A 19,164-nucleotide genomic window follows, 5' to 3' on the forward strand; every position below is an offset into this window, starting at 1 on the left:
GTGAGGTAATATCTTTTATTGGACGGACTTCAAAAGCTTGTCTTTCTCTCTCACCCCAACAGAAGTTGGTCCAATTCAAGATATTACCTTGCCCACCATGTCCTTCTGGAATAACTATTTCATTCCCAATGCAAAATGTGTAGGAAATCACATAAAAAATGCTGAAATCAGCCTTTAGTCAAGGGCAGTTTCTGGAACTGCAATCACCATCAGTACAAGTAGGATGCTAAAAATACACAGTTATCACTTTGACTTGATAGTATACCTTACTTGGTGGTAATTCAGAAAGATCAAGATGGATGACAGATAGGAGAACCATGTATGTAATACATGCATATATGTTATGAACTATGCACTTGTGTGACATAATGTGTTATGAACAGTGTATAATAGAGTATTCTGAATTTATGACATGTTAGCCTCAAAAGCCTCCTAGACTTTTGGACCTTAACAGTATTGCCACACATCTTTCAAAAAGTAATTTCCCTATAGATTTGCCAAAAGGTTTAATTTCTAATCTTCCTGTCACAAGGATTTCTATACATTAAGTATAGGCTAAGAGACTATTTTCCCTACTATCTTAGACTATTAACTTAGAAAGAAACTAAATTATAACTCATTACACTTCTAAATTTTCATATATTTGCAACGCATACGCCTTTTCCTCAGATGAGTGGCTCCACTACCATTAATAGAGTTCCAGATCAAGGTCTTCAATTTTTGCATTTTAAAAATGAACAGTCAAGTTGTTAAGCTACAAGTTTGCTGTGTAAAGTATTTGAAGTGTTCTTAAATAACAAATTTAAAGAGTCTCAATAAAAAGATAGTAATAAAAATAAGTTAATTATAGCATTTTTTAAAAAAAGTTTCAGTATTCTTAGGCAGCTGTGAGCTGGTAAAATTATTTCTAATTATTTCTCAAATACCCTTTGGAATTGTTCAGGAAGATTTACTCCAATTTCTACTACTACATTCCAGAGTTGGCCAGACTTCACAGGCTAAAAAGATAAAATGGGCACTCCATATCTTTTATGAACATCCCAAAGGTACGTATTAAAATATAGTATTGATGTGCTGTAACATGCACCATAACCTGTTGATTGATAAAACTGAGCTAGACTTCAGAGATGCTAGGAATACAACATGTTTTAAAGATGCTTTCCTAATCTTAATGGAATCTGAGTTTTAAGAAACACTTTTAGAATACTCAGAACTCAAAATCTACCCTGAATTACCATATTCAATAGTCTTGTTTTGCATGACAACTGAACAGAGGCATGCTGCAATACAATGCCTGCATATATATACACCGCTACCTCGATATAACGCCACCCGATATAACACGAATTTGGCTATAACGGGGTAAAGGAGTGCTTCGTGGTGGCGATGCTGCTCACTCCAGTGAATCAAAGCAAGTTCAATATAACACGGTTTCACCTATAACGCGGTAAGATTTTTTGCTTCCCAAGGACAGCGTTATATCGAGATAGAGGTGTACATGTTAACACATATATATATAAGTTATATATATGTTCAATGACCCTTAGTATGACTTATGAGCATAGGAGGCCACAAGTAGCTCTTCCAAGGGCAAAGCCCAATGCATTTAGCACACTAGGAAGAGATTTTATTAACTGTTAAAATTAGCATTACACAGTTTTTACTTGTTATTTTGTTGGGGAATTTGCTGACTTTGAACAAATAAATCTGCCTATAGAAAAATTGGTCAACTGTCTAGATGAATGTCTAAAAATATTTTTAAATATGTAATTATCTCAACTCTTTTCTCTGTCAAGTTTTTATTCATAAAGTTATAATCCATTGTATATTTAATAAAGCAAATTTTAAATATATTCAAATAAGGACTGGAATTCAGGAAATGTAGGAGAAAATTCTTCTTCCCTTAAAATAGCTTGAGAACATTCCTATTAGGACTTCCCCTCACCCCCATATTTAGAGAAAAATGGAACATGTACCATTTTGATGTTTCAACCACATCAAAATCAGATACAGCAAATATTGGTAATGAAAAATATATTTACATGGGAAGTTCATGTTTACCAAAGGTGAATTTTGAAGATTAAAAAAAATTAGCATGAAGTAAATGGACATCTTTTTTTCAGGAAAATAATAAACAACTAGAAAGTTCAATTCTACGGTTAGACCTTATTTAAGCAATTAAAGTACCAAGTTGATAATTTCTTGTGTTCCTAGTGGTTTCCATAAGCCTTAGACTTAAAGAAATCCAGATCCCTTGCAAACTTAATGGAGCTTGGCCTTGCTGTCCTCCGATGCCACAAAAAGTGCAATCATTGAACAATTGAGGTCAACATAACCCTTATCATGAGCTTGCCTTCTACTTTGATATCACCTAGTCTTACTGGTGAATACCAGGGTCAAACTGCTCTATCAAACAAGCATACAGACAAGATAAACTAAATGAAGCTAATGAAGAGAATATAATCAAATACTTGTGGGAGACAGCAATTGACTGACCTCAAAGAAACAAATATTTTGAGGGAAATTTAAAAAGACAATGGAAAATGTCAACTATGCTAAATCAAATAGCACTTGTGCAAGTTAATAAGCTACTAGTAAAAGGAAACTATGTAGGAAGAAATTATTAAGCAAATTTATTTTCTAAATGATGTTACTTATAAATGAATTAAAAAGATATGAATATTTACAATGCCTTATTTGTCCTCATCTGACTTTCCTAAGAACTAAAATAAGCATCTCAAATAGGTGTTTTAGAGGATAATAAGAAAAACAATTACGCCTTTACTAATGTAATATGGACTTTGCAATACTAATGCCTTTAAGGAAACATTATTCAAAGCTAGAGATGAATAATCTCTTATGATTCCTATGTCAACATGACCTCCCAAAGGTCCCTGCAGTTGTTTATTGTTCATCAAATGAATTACTTCATGCCCATAGTTTTTGAATGAAACCAGCACAGTCAAAAATCCAATTTGTTTCTACATAGGAATGACTTTCCTCCTGAGATCCTCACCTTATTTCATGAAGTATAGCATTTGTTTACACTAGTTAATACATACAAAACCCGTTTTTGAGCAATTAACTATTTCAAAGCTCACCCTGATTCTTTACAAATCCAAATCTACAATACATTCTCCACAAAGTAAAAAAAAAGTCATGTCTCAAATGAGATTCCAGTACTATTTTTAGTAATTTTTTTAGTCACAAAATGAAACAGATTATAAAAGGGAAATAAAAATTATTCATAAACGTTTTACTTTAAAGCTACAGATCTTGAATACTGAACAGTTTCTCGGACGTTTATGTTATTTGACTACGTAAAAATTAGGTTGACATTTTATTTTATTTTTACTCATTTAGACTCAAAGATGTAGCTGTCTTTCATTATGTAATTACATCTCATTTACAAATGTAACATTTGTTTCCATTGAGTAAGAACAGTTGTTTCCCATTTTCTTCTGAAAAGGCATATCTACCAAAATAAGAGATTCACCCACTCTTTCTGTACTGTTATAAATCATATTCTGCAGGCATGATAATTTTAAAAGGCACTTGACTTTAATAAATCTTAAAAGTGTTAGTATTTATCAGGTTGGTTACAAACCTAATAGTACTGCCCAAGATTTCAGGTTTGGCAGACTGTGCTGTTGTTGCCTTCTACTCCCTCTAGTGTTAGTAATGCACATTCCTTGTGCCTCTGCTTATCCAGATACTCACTAAACAAGAGCCAAGATAAGACCTGCCCATTTATGACATCAGCTCTTTATTCAACCACTGTTAGGTGAAGCTTTAACTTCAGACTTTGAGGTGGGCTGTGTGCACGTAACTGGAATGCTTTCCTTCTCTCACTCCTTTGCAGCGTAGGAGAAGTGATCTGACACAGTATAAGCTCACACCACAGCTGCTATTAGCTGTTCTTGCTTTTTGTTACTGGACCTGAAATAAGGGCTTTTATTACTTCGCATAACCATTCGAAGTGGAATAACGGCTGTTGCTGCATTGTAAATAGGAATTCTTTTTCTCACCGTGCAGGTAAGCGTTTTCATTGATTTCTCCTAATTTCCTCAAAAGTTTTATATTTTACTTGCCCACTGGGAATTTTTCACGTGCAACAAGGCAAAATTTTACTATTAGAGATCAGTATGAAGATGATAAATGCAAAGTTATGATGCACTTCAACAGTGCTGTACCAATATAAGAAGTTTATTTAAAACATGGTTCATATTTAGCAATCAAGTTTCAATCGGCATACTAGCATCAATCTTTGCAAACATTGCTAAGCTGAAGACTCTACTATTTTGCTCTAACAAAATACTAGAAAATACACTATAGATACCTCACTAAAATAAAAAAAAATCATATTTTCAAGCCTGGCCAGTACTGCATGTGTGGTATGATATCCTTAATAGTCGTTTTTACAGCTGTGAAAGGAAATCAATGATCCTTCAGCACATGAGTATTCAGTACATAAGGAACAAATATCTTGCTCACAGCTAGATCTGCCTCTGTATACTTAAATTTTTTTGTGAAGGATAAACAAACAGCTACACCTAGATTCTAAAGCCTGCATTACTATCCCACATCTGTAATTCTGAAACAAGATATTTGAGTTTTAACTGTTTAATTCAGTATAGAGAGGATATGGTTTAAAAATATATTCCTTCCCCAATATAATGCCAAATTTCATTGCTTAGACAAATGTTGTATGTGACCTGCATAGTAATTCAATAAATCTAGTGAAACAGACTAACAAAGCTAAGCTTTAGGGCAGTGCAAAGGGACCAGATTGCTATATTCAGTAATTTTAAAAAATCCTTCTGGTGTTACACTGTATGCAATTTAGCCATTCATTTTAAAACAGTTTTTCTCCATGACTGTATGTATTCACAATGTGAAAAAGTATTTTTTCAGTTAAAAAACAAAATGTTGCATACATCACATAAAATCCCCAGTGGGGCTATGTGTTGAACAAAATGGTTGCATGCATGTTAAGAAAGAATGCAACAGGCCCTAATTTTCTTAGAAACCACATTAAAAACAAAAAGAAAGGAAAAATGAGAGTTGCCTGATACTCCTTTCTATGGACCCGATATGTCTAGTTTTAATAAACTTTGCTCTATGTTTTCCCATGTTACTCAGTAAGTTACTAATTTTACTTGCCATTTTTCCAAGAGTGCATAATATATGCTATTACATAGAAGCAAGTTGTTTTAACCTCCGGAGGAGATTTTATCATCCAAATATATTTTTCTGATTCAGCTAGCATTACTCTAAGACTTAAGTCAATAAAGCATTGGCAAAAACCAAACAAGCTGTGGAAAGAGGATGCTCTTTGTATTTTAGATATTTTATTTAAATTAGACTTTTACTCTCTGACGGCAAATAATTTGATTGAGCACATCTCTGACACATCAAGGCAAAGTTGCTAGAGTGTTACAAATGTATTACAGTGACAATGAATGCATATAATTAACTAATTAATGAAGGGTATTGTTAGTCATAGATTACTAATTTGGTTCGAACATAAAAGTCACTTCTCTCCCTTTTTTTAAGGCATTAATTCTGGTCAGTTCACAATGTACTATTAAACACTTTCTATACATCAATACTAGTAAAATGCAGAATCATTCCACAATTCAAGTTGCTCTTACAAAGAAATTGTCACACTGATTTCAAGATGCAAGGTCTGTTCCCTAATTATCTCTTGGAAATAAAACAAATGTGGATATTCCTTTTCTACCATAAATTCTCAGTGATTAAATGAGATCATGTTTAAAAAAATGGTTAAAATTTTGCAGCTGTCTGGCTTTAATAAGCTATTAATTATCTTTAGCCCCATTTTCTTTGCTAGACTATACTGCCCAAACAGATAGAAATTCCAGTTAGGCTCGCCATCTACTGCCTGAGGATATGGAGTATTAATGAACCTTTCTTTGTGGCAAGATGAAAAATGCAAACATCAATTTAAGTAAAGAGAAAAAAATTGCTTTAAAAAACAATGATCCGTATGTATTTTTCTTGTCAATATATGTCACGTCCTAACTGACTCACTTGGTAGGTGAATTTTTTTCATTTGTTTTTTCCCCTCAACCTGAAAAATTTAAGGTTAATTTAATTTCTTCCAAAAACCTTTCACCACGCTTTAGTTCAAAAGCCCTCACCTTTGTTTAAACTATTTCAGATTCAGAAGTTTCTAGCTACCATACAGTCCTGGTTTATAAAAAGCCAATTAGCTGAAAATATAGATAGTTGGTTCTATATAGCAATTGTGTTAATTCCATTATTGAGGATTTCAGTTTTTCCTCAAAATTTTATTCTACTTCTAACAGGCATATTTTCCCTCTATTCTGTGACGTACCCTTCCCCAGGAACTGTGATCACCCCTGGCCACAGGCCCCATTTATAAAATATTAAATTGATCTCTTGAATTTTCTTAAATTCATACTATTTAGTTCTACTAACATTCTCTCTGAGAATGACCAGATAAAACACCACGGTTAATTAAATCAACATGGGAAGTAAAGTTCAGTAAAATCTTTCAAAGACTGATTTTTTTTCCCTTGGAGGCCTCCACTGTTTTTCTCAACAGGAGGCTTTGTTGTAATTAAAGCAGAGAAAACTGGACAGCAGCAAAAAACATCTGACTTGTGGCTCTTAAAAGCAGACTTTTTGTAGTGTGTACCACCCCCCAGTGGGCAAAAACTCTGTAGTAAACTCACAGCAAGCCTTAATCTTCAGAAAAACAATGTGTTCTTTTTACAGCAAGAACAAATAAAGATGTCTCCCTGATTCATTTATTTTTTATAATATCTTTGCAATGAACTGTTTTAGTTGAAACTGATGATTTAAGGCAGTGATGTCTACCCAACTAAATTATTGTTGTATTACAGTTTGCACACATTTTCATTACAACAATTTGTAATGCCTTCAACTGGTAGATCGACATCTTTTTCACTTTCTAGCGGGACACATTTATGTTAATAGCTAATATTTCTGAAGTTTTTACTCAATAACTCCTTCACAACAGAAGACTGCAGATATCATTTTCAAGACTGCCTGAGCAACATTAATACAGCAAGCATGTACATTTATTTTGATAAGTAGCTGAAATGATCACAGTAGACTGGTATCCTGAATTACGCTTTTAGTAAAGAAGACATTATGTATCACAAACCATGCCCCCTTCATTAAAGGCTGATAAATCTGATCACATAATTACTTGAACATTTTCACCAAGTTCATTTTATATATTGGAGAGCACTTTAATCAGTCAATAGCTACCAAACCAAACAACTAAGACGATCAACAACTATTCCTAAGTGAGAAAGAAACAAAACATTGACGCTTATCTATCAGCTAAACAGTATTTAGTATATACATAGCCTCTTGTTATCCCTCAACTTCAGTGCCAGGCATTTGTTAAAACCCTTCCAGATAGTATTCCACTTAAATTTAACAAGGGAAAAAATTGGTTTTACTGGGAGACAATGACAGCATTTGTTCTCTCTTCTTTCACTTCAGATGTGGACAAGTTACCTTAGCAGCAACTTTGAAAAGAAAACCTAGAAGGCATATTAGGTTAAGCCCAGAGAGTACAACTCCCACCCCTCCTGAGTGCTATTTTATTTCTGTTTTCAAATTTACCAAATCAAAGCTGTAGAAGTAAAGCAGATAATTTTATTTCAAATAAGTACACTTCTACTGAACTCTGCACTTTTCAAGCTAACAGCAGCAAATTTGCATTTCTGATTTAAGTCAATAGTAGCAAAAATACTAGCCACAAAAAAAATCAGAAAATATTAACTGAAAACAAATATTTCTTATGCCACTTTTCATCCACTCCAATGAATACTGATTTTGCTACTATTTTATGCCATGCAAAAGAGGCAGAAAGTAATCCTTATAATCATTATCCATTTCCAGTCAAGTTAAAGCTAATATACTCTCCATGAAATTTAATTTTTGTTTTAAAGAAACCTGATTTAGTTTTACAAACAGAAGTACATGAAGCAGTCTCAGGTTCATTCACTATCAGCCTTGGGGAAGGTGCGGGGGAGGGGAGAGAGAATAAATACTTTTGAGCATTTAAAATTGATTTTCCATAAGCCAAAGAAAAACCTTATTCAACGGGAAAAGACAGAACTCAAACTAAAATCACACTTGCACTTCAGCAAAACCTTAAATTCTTTGGCCCTCATGAGAATAGTTAGAGGTCCTTCTGCTTCCCTAGCATTAAACAAAAGAATGGGGCACCTTCCTGAAATATGATGATCCTGGAAATTTCAATTACTAGACAGGGTGCTTAGAAAGCATTTTGCTGTCGCTATTAACTAAGTCTGAGTAGAACATTCAAGAAAACAATGCCTACACTTTGTTTTATATACAGTTGAGTATTATGTGCACTTTTAAAAAACTTTTTCAAGCTTTTTAAGAGCAAGTAAGGCCTTTGTAAACTAGTTATTTAACCCAAGTTTCTAAATTGGACACATATACAATGGACAACTCAATTACTTTTACAAATAAAAAACAAGTTACATTAAACACATTTTTTCTTTTGCTACCCATCCATTTCAAATTACATTTATTTAGAATAGTGCAATATAAAGTAAATGAAATGATACTGTGAAATTTAAATGTTTTGAACTATCAAATTTGTACTCAAAAGCTGAGTTAATTCTATATGTCTTGTCATTCTGGTTACATTTATAGCCTAAAAATACTGCTTATCAAATTATCAAACTATTGTTTTAGATATTAGAGGGAAAATAAATCATAGGCTTTCATGGTACAGGGTTAAAATAAAATTAAAAAATGGGGGTGGGGGAGCATTTGGCAGCCTAAATTGAAGTCAAGCTTAACAGGAAATAAAACAATTCTAGATTTTATGCAACTTTTAGCAAAGTTTGGAAGAAAGTTTTGTGTTGTTTTTTTTTAAAGTTAGCATTTGACAATGTTCCAGCATCATTTTAATACACCTTTAATCTTTTTGCCTGACTACAGAAAAAAGTGCACCTATTTATAATACAGACTTCAAGTTTGATGTTTCCCTTTCATAGATAAAAGTGTCGTGACACAAGACATTTTCTTTATATAATGCAAGTTACTTTGAATATTTTAAAATGAGATCTCTGAGCAATTTGTTTGCCCCAGTGAAGCTTCATTGTTGGAATAAGTACACGGAAGGCTTCTCATACGTTATCAATAGCTGTATTACATATGCACAGATAATAGTGTCTCAATAAAAGAGAAAGTTTGCTATCTTAGCAAGGGCCATGAAAAAAATCAGTTTAGTACTAAGTGTACTTAAAACTTCTATTCATAATTGTTCAGATAGATTACTTTTGTTACCAGAGAATGATTTATGCATTAAGAAAAAAATATTTATAAAGCTTATATTTTAAACTTTCCCTCTTTTCTCTTAAGGGTTCCCCCTCCCAACCCCCCAAAATTAATAGCTTCTTTCAAAACCATGGGCCCATGAAACCTCCCAATTTGATGTTGTGGAAACCTGGCCACTGTGTCTGTACCAGTGGGGGTCATTTTTCTTTTAATCCTGCAGCCCAGGCTACAATGACTTGATGTCAGGGAATATGTAGAGACAGCTCAAGAAGAGAGAAGTCTGAGCATGGCAGCAGGATTCCCCTCTTCTATGTAGACAGATCACTGCAGCCTTTGATATGCAAAAACACTGTTTTCAGCTATAGCTTCAGATGTAAAAGGGAAATGCAAGATATCAAACACAATCAAATCCTGAAGAAAACTGTTCTCAGTTTAAGTAAAGGGAGGAGGGGGGTATAAACTTAATCCACATATTTGAAACAGTGTCTTTTTCTCCAAAGAGACCTGTATTTTTCCCTCTCTTTTGTTTTGATGTAATTTCCAGAGAAGGGATAAAGAATTCCAGGAACTTAATGAGCTTTAGGGTTTTCAGTTTAATCCTACATTGCCAGTAGTACAATAGAGGCAATAAACGAGCGTTTGCATGTCAAATGGAGCAAAGAGGAAACAGTTTAGAATTTGAAAAGGTAAAACAAATACATTTATCGTCTTTCTCCACACAATTTGGAACTTTTTTCCCCTCTCTTTCTCAGGAGTAAATGTTTAGAAACTAATTGATACACATTTTCACAGTTTAAATTTTACCTTAGCACTATATTTACCATTAAAAGTTCTAATTAAAAGCAATTATCTGCTATCTTTTATTAAGAGTTTCAATTAGTACAGACTTTAAAAGCACTTTAAAACAAGCTTTTATTCCTTTCTCTGCCCGCCCCTCCCGCCTTCCAGTATATGCCACCCTTTTTTAAAACTACTTTTCCTCACCATATCATGTGAGAGCCAGGGGAATTTCATTTTTATATCGATTAGACAATTAACTATATTACAAATTTAGGAATACAAGCCACAGAAGCTATATAAAACAAAACATTTACAGGCATCATTTGAGCTGAAAGATTCTTTGGGATTTTTCATATTTATTTTCCAGTTTACAAAACAACATGCAATACAAGTTAGTAATGCCATAAGAAACATAAGCAATTCTATATTTTATTTTTCCAAAATGTACCCACCTATTAATATTTTATTTAACGTACTGCATTAAGTTAAAAAATAAAAACATTTCTAACTGTTATTCTAACAATAGCCACATTTAGAGAGACAAGGTGGGTGAGGCACATTTAGAGACCCAAGGTGATCTAATATCTTTTATTGGACCAACTTCTGTCGGTGAAAGAGTCAGAGCTCTTCAGAAGAAGTTGGTCCAATAAAAGATATTACCTCACCCACTTTGTCTCTCTAAAATCCTGGGACCAACACAGTTACAACAATACTGCAAACAACAGCCACAGATATTGGATCTAATATTTTATGGTAGACTAGAAGCAGCTCTACTTTCCCTCAGCTTCTTAAAATGGGGACCTGAGCAGCCATTATTCTACATACATTTTAATTTTGAAGCAGATGCTCAGCTTTTTGGAATCTATGTGATTACTAAGTGGAGAAGCAAACTGCAGTTACAGCATTATTATTTCTTAAATTTCAGGGTGAAGTATTTCCATTTCAGACTAACTCTCTCTACATGGACTTACAGTCCATGTACTCTTAAGCATCTGACCAGATGACCCTTGACCCTTCACAGTAGAGATAAGATTCCAGCAGAAAAATACAGTCTAAAACAATCTGATATTATGCTTCCATCATGAAATCTGAACAGCCAGACCAAACGTTGTTTCTTTAGATATAAAATTCCTTACACCCTAGCACCCAGCATGTTTGAAACTGCAGTAAAGTAGCATCGTAATTGTATTATTACAGCATAGCACTGATGCTAAATAATTACCTCATGGCAAGATACTTCAAATGTAATAAAATAGCTTAAAGTTTTAACAGTATTGCATATTTTAATATATATTATACATAACTCACACCACAACCATGAACATCTCTCCATCCTTGTAGGATGAAATAATGCAGAAGTCTAAGCATTCACACAATTTGAAAATACTGTATCTGTTACTGAGGTAAAATTTTAACAATACTTATAGACCCAGCCTTTCCACCTGTCATACAGTAACTACTCAACAGTATTTCTCACATTTTATATTTAAAACCAAGAAGAGGATTAACCTGTTCCCTCAGTTTAGGAAGAATGAAAACCAAGACAGCAGTAGCATGCAAAGTGTTCAATGAGACTGGACTTCTATTTGTAATCAAATGGAATACATGTCACGATTTCTCTACAGTCTGTTGATTAAAGCTGATTTCAATTACTATCATGCTGAGACTAATATAACAAAATAGCTAAAGAAAACCCCCAATAAATGTGAAATGAGACAGCAGAATGTCTGTTAGCTATTCCACCCATTTTGCTGAATTACCAACATACTAAGGTAACAAGATATATTGGTTATGTAAATAATAAATGTAGCTCAAATTGTATAAAGAAAACAGTTCAGCATTTATTTGTATGCAAGTGTCCACTGTTGTTATTCATTTAAAATCTGTTTACTTTCACAGGAAATTAACAGCTTAAAGGACACTTTATAAGAGGAGTGTTTTTTTTAAAGAAGGAATTAGCATGTTCCTGTTTCTTCAGAAGAATATTAAATGAATTAAAGAAAAACAATCTATTGTAAAATAACTCATATGGTTATAGAGCACGAGGAAATATTTTCTGCATTGGAAATTTTGAGCAAGTGTTCAGAAGTGAAAGTTGGAAGCAGTTCTTTCACAGCAGGTATGGATTTATCAGAATGTAGCTACTGTACAAAGTTTATACTTGGATAATTTGGGACAGAACCTCCTTTTTTTTTAACTTGGACCTTCTGAAGAGGCTATCATCATTCAAGTTGCAGCATAATGAATGATTTCCATCATGTGGAGCTGAAGTTACTAGCTTTGACTACTATGCTATACAGAAGAGTTTGTAAGAAATACAAGGAAATCAATTTCTGATAAGGGCTTACACAAAACAAAAGAGACTCTTCATGCACAGACTTTGTTTGAAGAACAAAATAGAAGTCTCATTCCTGCATCGTGACAGGAAGTTGAAGCTTTTCTTCTCCACAACCTGGTGTGCTTATGTACCATGATAAACCTTTGTTGGAATGTTCACTGAATACGGTGGAACTAGTCATAAAGCATTTACTACCAACAACAATCACTTGAGTAAACACAGTCAAGGAAGACTAGCTGCATGGAATAAACCATAAGACTCCAGAAGTCATTCTCCTCAGTAAAAAATTTATGTTTATTGGATTTCTGCAAGCAGAAAGTTTACTCATCCTTTTAAATAAGGTAAGATCAATAATAATGTGGGGATTTCTTTAGTTTGAGAGAATAAAATGCCATTAATAAATAAATCTGCAAGAGAGGAGATCATGACATCATATAATGCATAGGTGATGTTAGAAATTTTCAGCATCCTAATTACAATGATAACTGAATTATGTTGTCCTAGAATTTATAAAAATATTAATTGCTTGAGTAGAATGTACAAACAAATATTACCAGAATCTAGTTCTAATCCCAACAGTTCATGTATAGCGTCTACACTGCACACTCTGAATTAATAAAATGTGAAAATGTCAGTAAACCTGTCAAATAGTCGCTTATTAGCATACTGCTTAGTTAGGAGACTTTTGAGAATGACAAATATTTAAACACTAAATTAAGCATGTAATGAAATATTCCATCCAATCATCTGGAAAAGTGTAGTCCTAGCGGTTATGTAAACCACTCCCAAGCTACATACCAGCTCCTTGGGTCTCACACTTTTGAACATTACTTTTTTTTTTTTTTTTTTTTTACATATCAAGGGCAATAACATGATTGATTACAACATGAGGCAGATCAAAGACTGAGGAGGCTGTATTTGGTCACTGCTCTTTTGTTCACACACTAATTATTTAAAAGGTAATTTAGGACTCTTCAGAACTTTTGGAACTGGTATTTAGGAAGGGTTTTGTTATTCTCTAACGGCTTGTTTCCACTTACCAGTGGATTGACACCGTGGAGATCGATCTACTGGGGGCCAATTTAGTGAAGACCCGCCAAATTGACCGCAGATCACTCTCCTGTCGACTCTGGTACTCCACCGGAATGAGAAGAATAAGGGGAGTCAACGGGAGAGTGTCTCTCATCGACATAGCGTAGTGTGGACCCCGCAGTAAGTAGATCTAAGCTACATCAATGAGTTATGCTACTAACGTAACTCAAATTGCGTAGCTTAGGTCGACTTTCCCCCGTAGCGTAGACCTGCCCTAAGGGACCTATATATATCGCCCAACTGATCTAATAAAAGTTATTAGATGGTTTTCAGGAACTGAATGTAAAATTTAGACAAGATTTTGTCTTGAAGTGAGCTTCCAAGATGAATAAATACTTAGATGGGAATGAAGTTATCTGAGAAGAAACTACCTCTTTTCTTTACACATAGAATGTGTAGTATTTGTTAGAAGGTAATGTACAAGTCAAACATAGTTGGGTTATATTCCAGTTACTGTATAATACTAAACCTATAAACCAAACTAAACACAATTAGTGTAAGAAATGAAAGTAAACTGTTCTTCAGTTCAGCTAAAACTCAAAGTTCACAATACAACACACATTTCAGATGTCTTCTGTAATTTGAAAGTGGTTTTTTCATTGCAGTTCCTTGACTAGTAATCTGGATAATATTGTTCTTTTTTCCAGGTTGTTGAAGACCAGAAAACTAGACTGTGTACAAATCTCATTGTTCCTGACCATGATCAGTGTAACTTGGAATATCTTCCTAATTTGGACTAAGATAGGGCTGTTGCTTAAAATGGCACCTCATTCTGTCAGTGCCAAATCATGCCCATCGGTGTGTCGCTGTGATGCAGGTTTCATTTATTGTAATGATCGTGAATTGACATCAATTCCTACAGGAATTCCACAGGATGCTACCACCCTCTACCTTCAGAACAATCAAATAAATAATGCTGGGATTCCTTCAGACCTGAAAAACTTGCTTAGGGTAGAGAGAATATATTTGTATCACAACAGTTTAGATGAATTCCCTACCAATCTCCCTAAGTATGTTAAAGAACTGCATTTGCAGGAAAATAATATAAGGACCATTACTTATGATTCACTTTCACAAATTCCTTATCTGGAAGAATTGCATTTGGATGATAATTCAGTTTCTGCTGTTAGTATTGAAGATGGAGCTTTCCGGGACAACATCTATCTCAGACTACTTTTTCTCTCTCGAAATCACCTTAGCACCATTCCCTGGGGTTTGCCTAAAACGATAGAAGAGCTACGCTTGGATGATAATCGTATTTCCACAATTTCAGAGGTGTCCCTTCAAGATCTTACAAATCTAAAACGTCTTGTTTTAGATGGAAATCTTTTAAACAATCACGGATTAGGAGACAAAGTCTTCATAAATCTAGTCAATCTAACAGAACTGTCATTGATCCGCAATTCCCTTACAGCTGCTCCCATAAATTTGCCAGGCACAAACCTAAGAAAGCTTTATCTTCAAGAAAATCATATAAATCGTGTACCACCTAATGCTTTCTCTGACCTAAGGCAGTTGTATCGACTAGATATGTCCAATAACAATCTAAGCAATTTACCTCAGAGTATCTTTGATGACCTGGACAACATAACTCAATTGTTTCTTCGTAACAATCCATGGTACTGTGGATGCAAAATGAAATGGGTCCGTGACTGGCTTCAATCATTGCCTTTAAAAGTTAACGTACGTGGACTAATGTGTCAAGCACCAGAGAAAGTGCGTGGAATGGCTATCAAGGACCTCAGCACAGAGCTATTTGATTGTAAGGATGATAATACTGTAAGCACCATCCAAATTACTACTGCAATACCAAACACCTTATACCCTGCCCAAGGGCACTGGCCAGTTTCTGTGACCAAACAGTCAGACATAAAGACTCCCCATCTGAACAGAAACTATAGAACCACAGCAAGTCCAGTACGGAAAATCATTACAATCATTGTGAAATCTGTAAGCACCGAGAGCATTCATATTTCTTGGAAAGTTGCACTACCAATGACTGCTTTAAGACTGAGCTGGCTAAAAATGGGTCACAGCCCTGCCTTTGGATCTATAACTGAAACAATAGTTACAGGAGATAGGAGTGACTACCTACTTACAGCCCTTGAGCCAGAGTCACCATACCGTGTATGTATGGTTCCCATGGAAACCAGCAACATCTATCTGTCTGATGAAACCCCTGTTTGTATAGAGACTGAAACAGCGCCTCTTAAAATGTACAATCCTACAACAACCCTAAACCGAGAGCAAGAGAAAGAACCTTACAAAAATTCTAATTTACCTTTGGCTGCCATCATAGGTGGTGTGGTGGCACTAGTAGCTATAGCACTGCTTGCGTTAGTGTGCTGGTATGTCCACAGAAATGGATCCTTGTTTTCAAGGAACTGTGCATACAGCAAAGGACGGAGGAGAAAAGATGATTATGCTGAAGCTGGAACTAAGAAGGACAACTCCATCCTAGAAATCAGGGAGACTTCTTTTCAGATGATACCAATAAATAATGACCAAGTGTCCAAGGAGGAGTTTGTAATACATACCATATTCCCACCTAATGGAATCAATCTGTATAAAAACAACCACAGTGAAAGCAGCAGTAACAGAAGCTACAGAGACAGTGGTATACCAGATTCAGATCATTCACATTCATGATACTGAAGGAAATAATGGACAGGAAAGAGTGACTATAAAGGTTGATGTTCTACTGCAAAACACTGGATTAAAAGACTGAAAAAGCAATGTACTGTACATTTGCCATATAATTTATATTTAAGAACTTTTTATTAAAAGTTTCCAATTTCAGGTTACTCCTGCAATTAATGCAGTGGGGATACCTGACCACAATTCTCTATTTTAGTACTTTTTAGTAATTTGTACTGTATTTTCCTTGCTAATATTGAAGTTACAGCCCATTTAACTTTTGTGTTCTACTGAGTAAGATGACTTGTTGACTGTGAAAGTGAATTTTCTTGCTGTGTTGAACAATCAGGACTTTGCATTCATTTAAGATCCTTGTAAGTATAAGCACAGGCCATTTTTCACTTTGGTATTAATAAAATATTAAACCTGGCAGACAGAGGAGATGAAAAAGCGGTTGCAAAAATTCTTAAAACTATAATGTTGGGTCTATTAACTCTGTAAGCCACGACAATACTCAATAAACAAAAATGTGCGTGGTAATGGGCAATATCAGCTGTCTGGATATATCCATTTTAACAACAGTGAAATGAATTTTTATAAGCCAATTTGTCATCTGCATGAAACTGAAGCTGTTGACATGAAAGCGAAAGTTTGAGACTTGGCAGTTAATGAAACTCCTCACAAGGCTCCAAGAATACACTACCACCACAAACCAAAGGGCACATTTAATTTCTATTTCTCAAAAATCTGGAAGTCTATATATTATGGAGAACATGATGATAGCTGATTATAGGCATTTGGGGGGAAATTTTAGTACCTGCACCTGAACAGAAAATATGCTAATAGTTCCACACATTAGAAAACATATCATTATGAACAAGACTAAAATAAGGCTTCAACCAGTTTTGAGACATGATGGTAAATGGTTAATTGTACAATTGCTAAATATGGAAATAAAGTTCTTACTTCTAAAGCATATAAAAAAACACAGACTACAAGTGTATTAAATATACTTAGGACTTGGCAGAATTTGATTTTTTTTATAATTTCAACAGAAAATATCAGTTTATTTTTTAACATTTTTTCAATTTATATCTATTTAAATTTTCACAGTTGTGCAAAATTATGGATTCGAAGCATTTTTATGATTTTTATTCATTTAAATTTTCATGGTTCCAGGAAATTTTAGGGTGTGTGTCAAACAATGGGGGCGCCGAGGGGTCAGACAATTATTTAATGACTTTAGACATTCAGATTTAAACATTTAAATATACAGAGTACAATATCCTTAAATCAAATTCTATTAAGTTCTCAAGCAGCATTTTTCTTACTTTGCCTGTCTGTAAATTTTGATGATCATCAATGGCAATATTTTTCATCCGTTTGTGTACGGCCAAATCAACATTTAACGACATTTACCAATAAAATACAAATCCTTCCAATCCTAATCCTTCCAAACCTAAATATACTTCCACTACAGTCAGGAATACTGCCCATTATTGTCACAAATTTCCACAAACAATAATAAATTTGTAAGATCACAATTCCTATTGAATTGTGAAGTATTTAATGTTTTAAACCCACGCCACTCTTTTTTGTTGCCATAATCATTTATTTTTGCAAATGAAAACCAAAGTGCATTGTACGCCCTTTGGCCAGTCTTGTATGTGCCTTGATCCAATGCTATGTGTATTCAGCTTTTAAAAATAAATTGGTAACAATTTTTTCATACATACTTAAGTATGAAAAACATTGGTCTTATTGCTGAATAAAATGTAAAAATAAGTACAGAACAATGTGTTTTGCTTTTCCTAACTGATGTGCAAAAAAAGCAGTTAAAGAATTACAAATGTAGGCTGTGCACTAGTAACAAATCCAATACGAGGCAATTACTTTCCAGGTCACGAACTTCAACTGCTTCTTTGTCAAGCAGAGTGCCGCAGTGTTTGGCTGGGATTTTTTTTTAATCACTTTGAAAACAGGTTGTCTCTTAACTCAATAACTATGATATTAATGACAGAAGGTAGGCAAGACCTAGTCTGTTATCTCTCTCAAGTACAAGAATGTACTCAGTTATAAAAATTATTTCGACATTAATTAACTGAAGCTACAGAGATGGAGTAGAAGAACAATACAAGGTAAAGCACAGTATGAGTTTAGAGACTTTCAAAATAGACATTCAAGTGCCTAAATATATCTTTTGGATGGCATTTCTGCAGGGAGGAAGGATGCACAGAAAGTAAAATTCATCACTTTTAAGAATGTTTTTGTAACAACAGCGCACATGGAATGCAATACAATGCTCAATTGATAAAAATGTGACTTCTGTTTTTGTTACTGAAACCCAGTCTGGAGTAAGAGGCCCACCTCTACAGATGTGTTATGCTTGCAAATTGATCAATTTCCAGAAGTAACATATTTCTCTCTCTTACACTCCCACTGGTTGACCATTTGTCCAGAAGCCTTAAAACTTATACAGATTTTCCCCTAACAATGGCTGGAAGAAGCCAAAAAAATTACAATGAAGGTAAGGTTTGATTGGTTCAATAGACAAATCTATCCCTCCTCCCAGCCAACTCCACCCTTCTAACTTTTCAGACACACTTAAGGCTTACAATAAAATGCGTTACAGTATTTCCTTTCATCTTGATTTCAAGTTGTAGCCTGGTATACATCTCCTCAATCTGTCAGCCTCACAGTGCCTTCACACCACTGGGAGTTCTCCACTTCCTTTTCAGCAGTGAAGAAGGAGAACCACTGTGCTTCACCATGATGATCACTAGAATCACATTGCCTTCCCTTCCGGAAGAACTTATTGTTTCAATTTGGTCACAAACTAATACCACAAAAGGGCATATCACACTAACCAGTTATTTCCTGATTTCTATATACTATGCTAAACAAACTATTTATTGCCACATAAGCTCAAATCTAGAAAACTGAAGTCTGAGACTGCAGATATATAGGGCCAGGCT

General features: G+C 34.4%; 2 protein-coding genes across 5 annotated transcripts in view; one reads left to right on the forward strand and one right to left on the reverse strand.

Moving 5' to 3' along the window:
• Positions 1 to 19,164, reverse strand: part of MACROD2 (mono-ADP ribosylhydrolase 2) — a 1,343,640-nt gene that overhangs the window by 1,090,582 nt on the left and 233,894 nt on the right. The gene's annotated exons all lie outside the window — the stretch shown is intronic.
• Positions 973 to 18,072, forward strand: FLRT3 (fibronectin leucine rich transmembrane protein 3). 2 transcript variants are annotated; one of them, XM_045009261.1, is made up of 4 exons: positions 973 to 1,046; positions 3,863 to 4,035; positions 12,022 to 12,801; positions 14,200 to 18,072. In XM_045009261.1, exon 4 carries the CDS (start codon positions 14,252 to 14,254, stop codon positions 16,199 to 16,201), a length of 1,950 nt encoding a protein of 649 aa, XP_044865196.1. In that variant the 5' UTR covers positions 973 to 1,046; positions 3,863 to 4,035; positions 12,022 to 12,801; positions 14,200 to 14,251; the 3' UTR covers positions 16,202 to 18,072. The 2 variants fall into 2 exon arrangements, with proteins under 2 accessions (XP_044865196.1, XP_044865197.1); XM_045009262.1 differs by lacking the exon at positions 973 to 1,046 and having other exon boundaries at positions 3,849 to 4,035.

The sequence above is a fragment of the Mauremys mutica genome, chromosome 3, assembly GCF_020497125.1.
Source record: "Mauremys mutica isolate MM-2020 ecotype Southern chromosome 3, ASM2049712v1, whole genome shotgun sequence".
Lineage (NCBI taxonomy): Eukaryota > Metazoa > Chordata > Testudines > Geoemydidae > Mauremys > Mauremys mutica.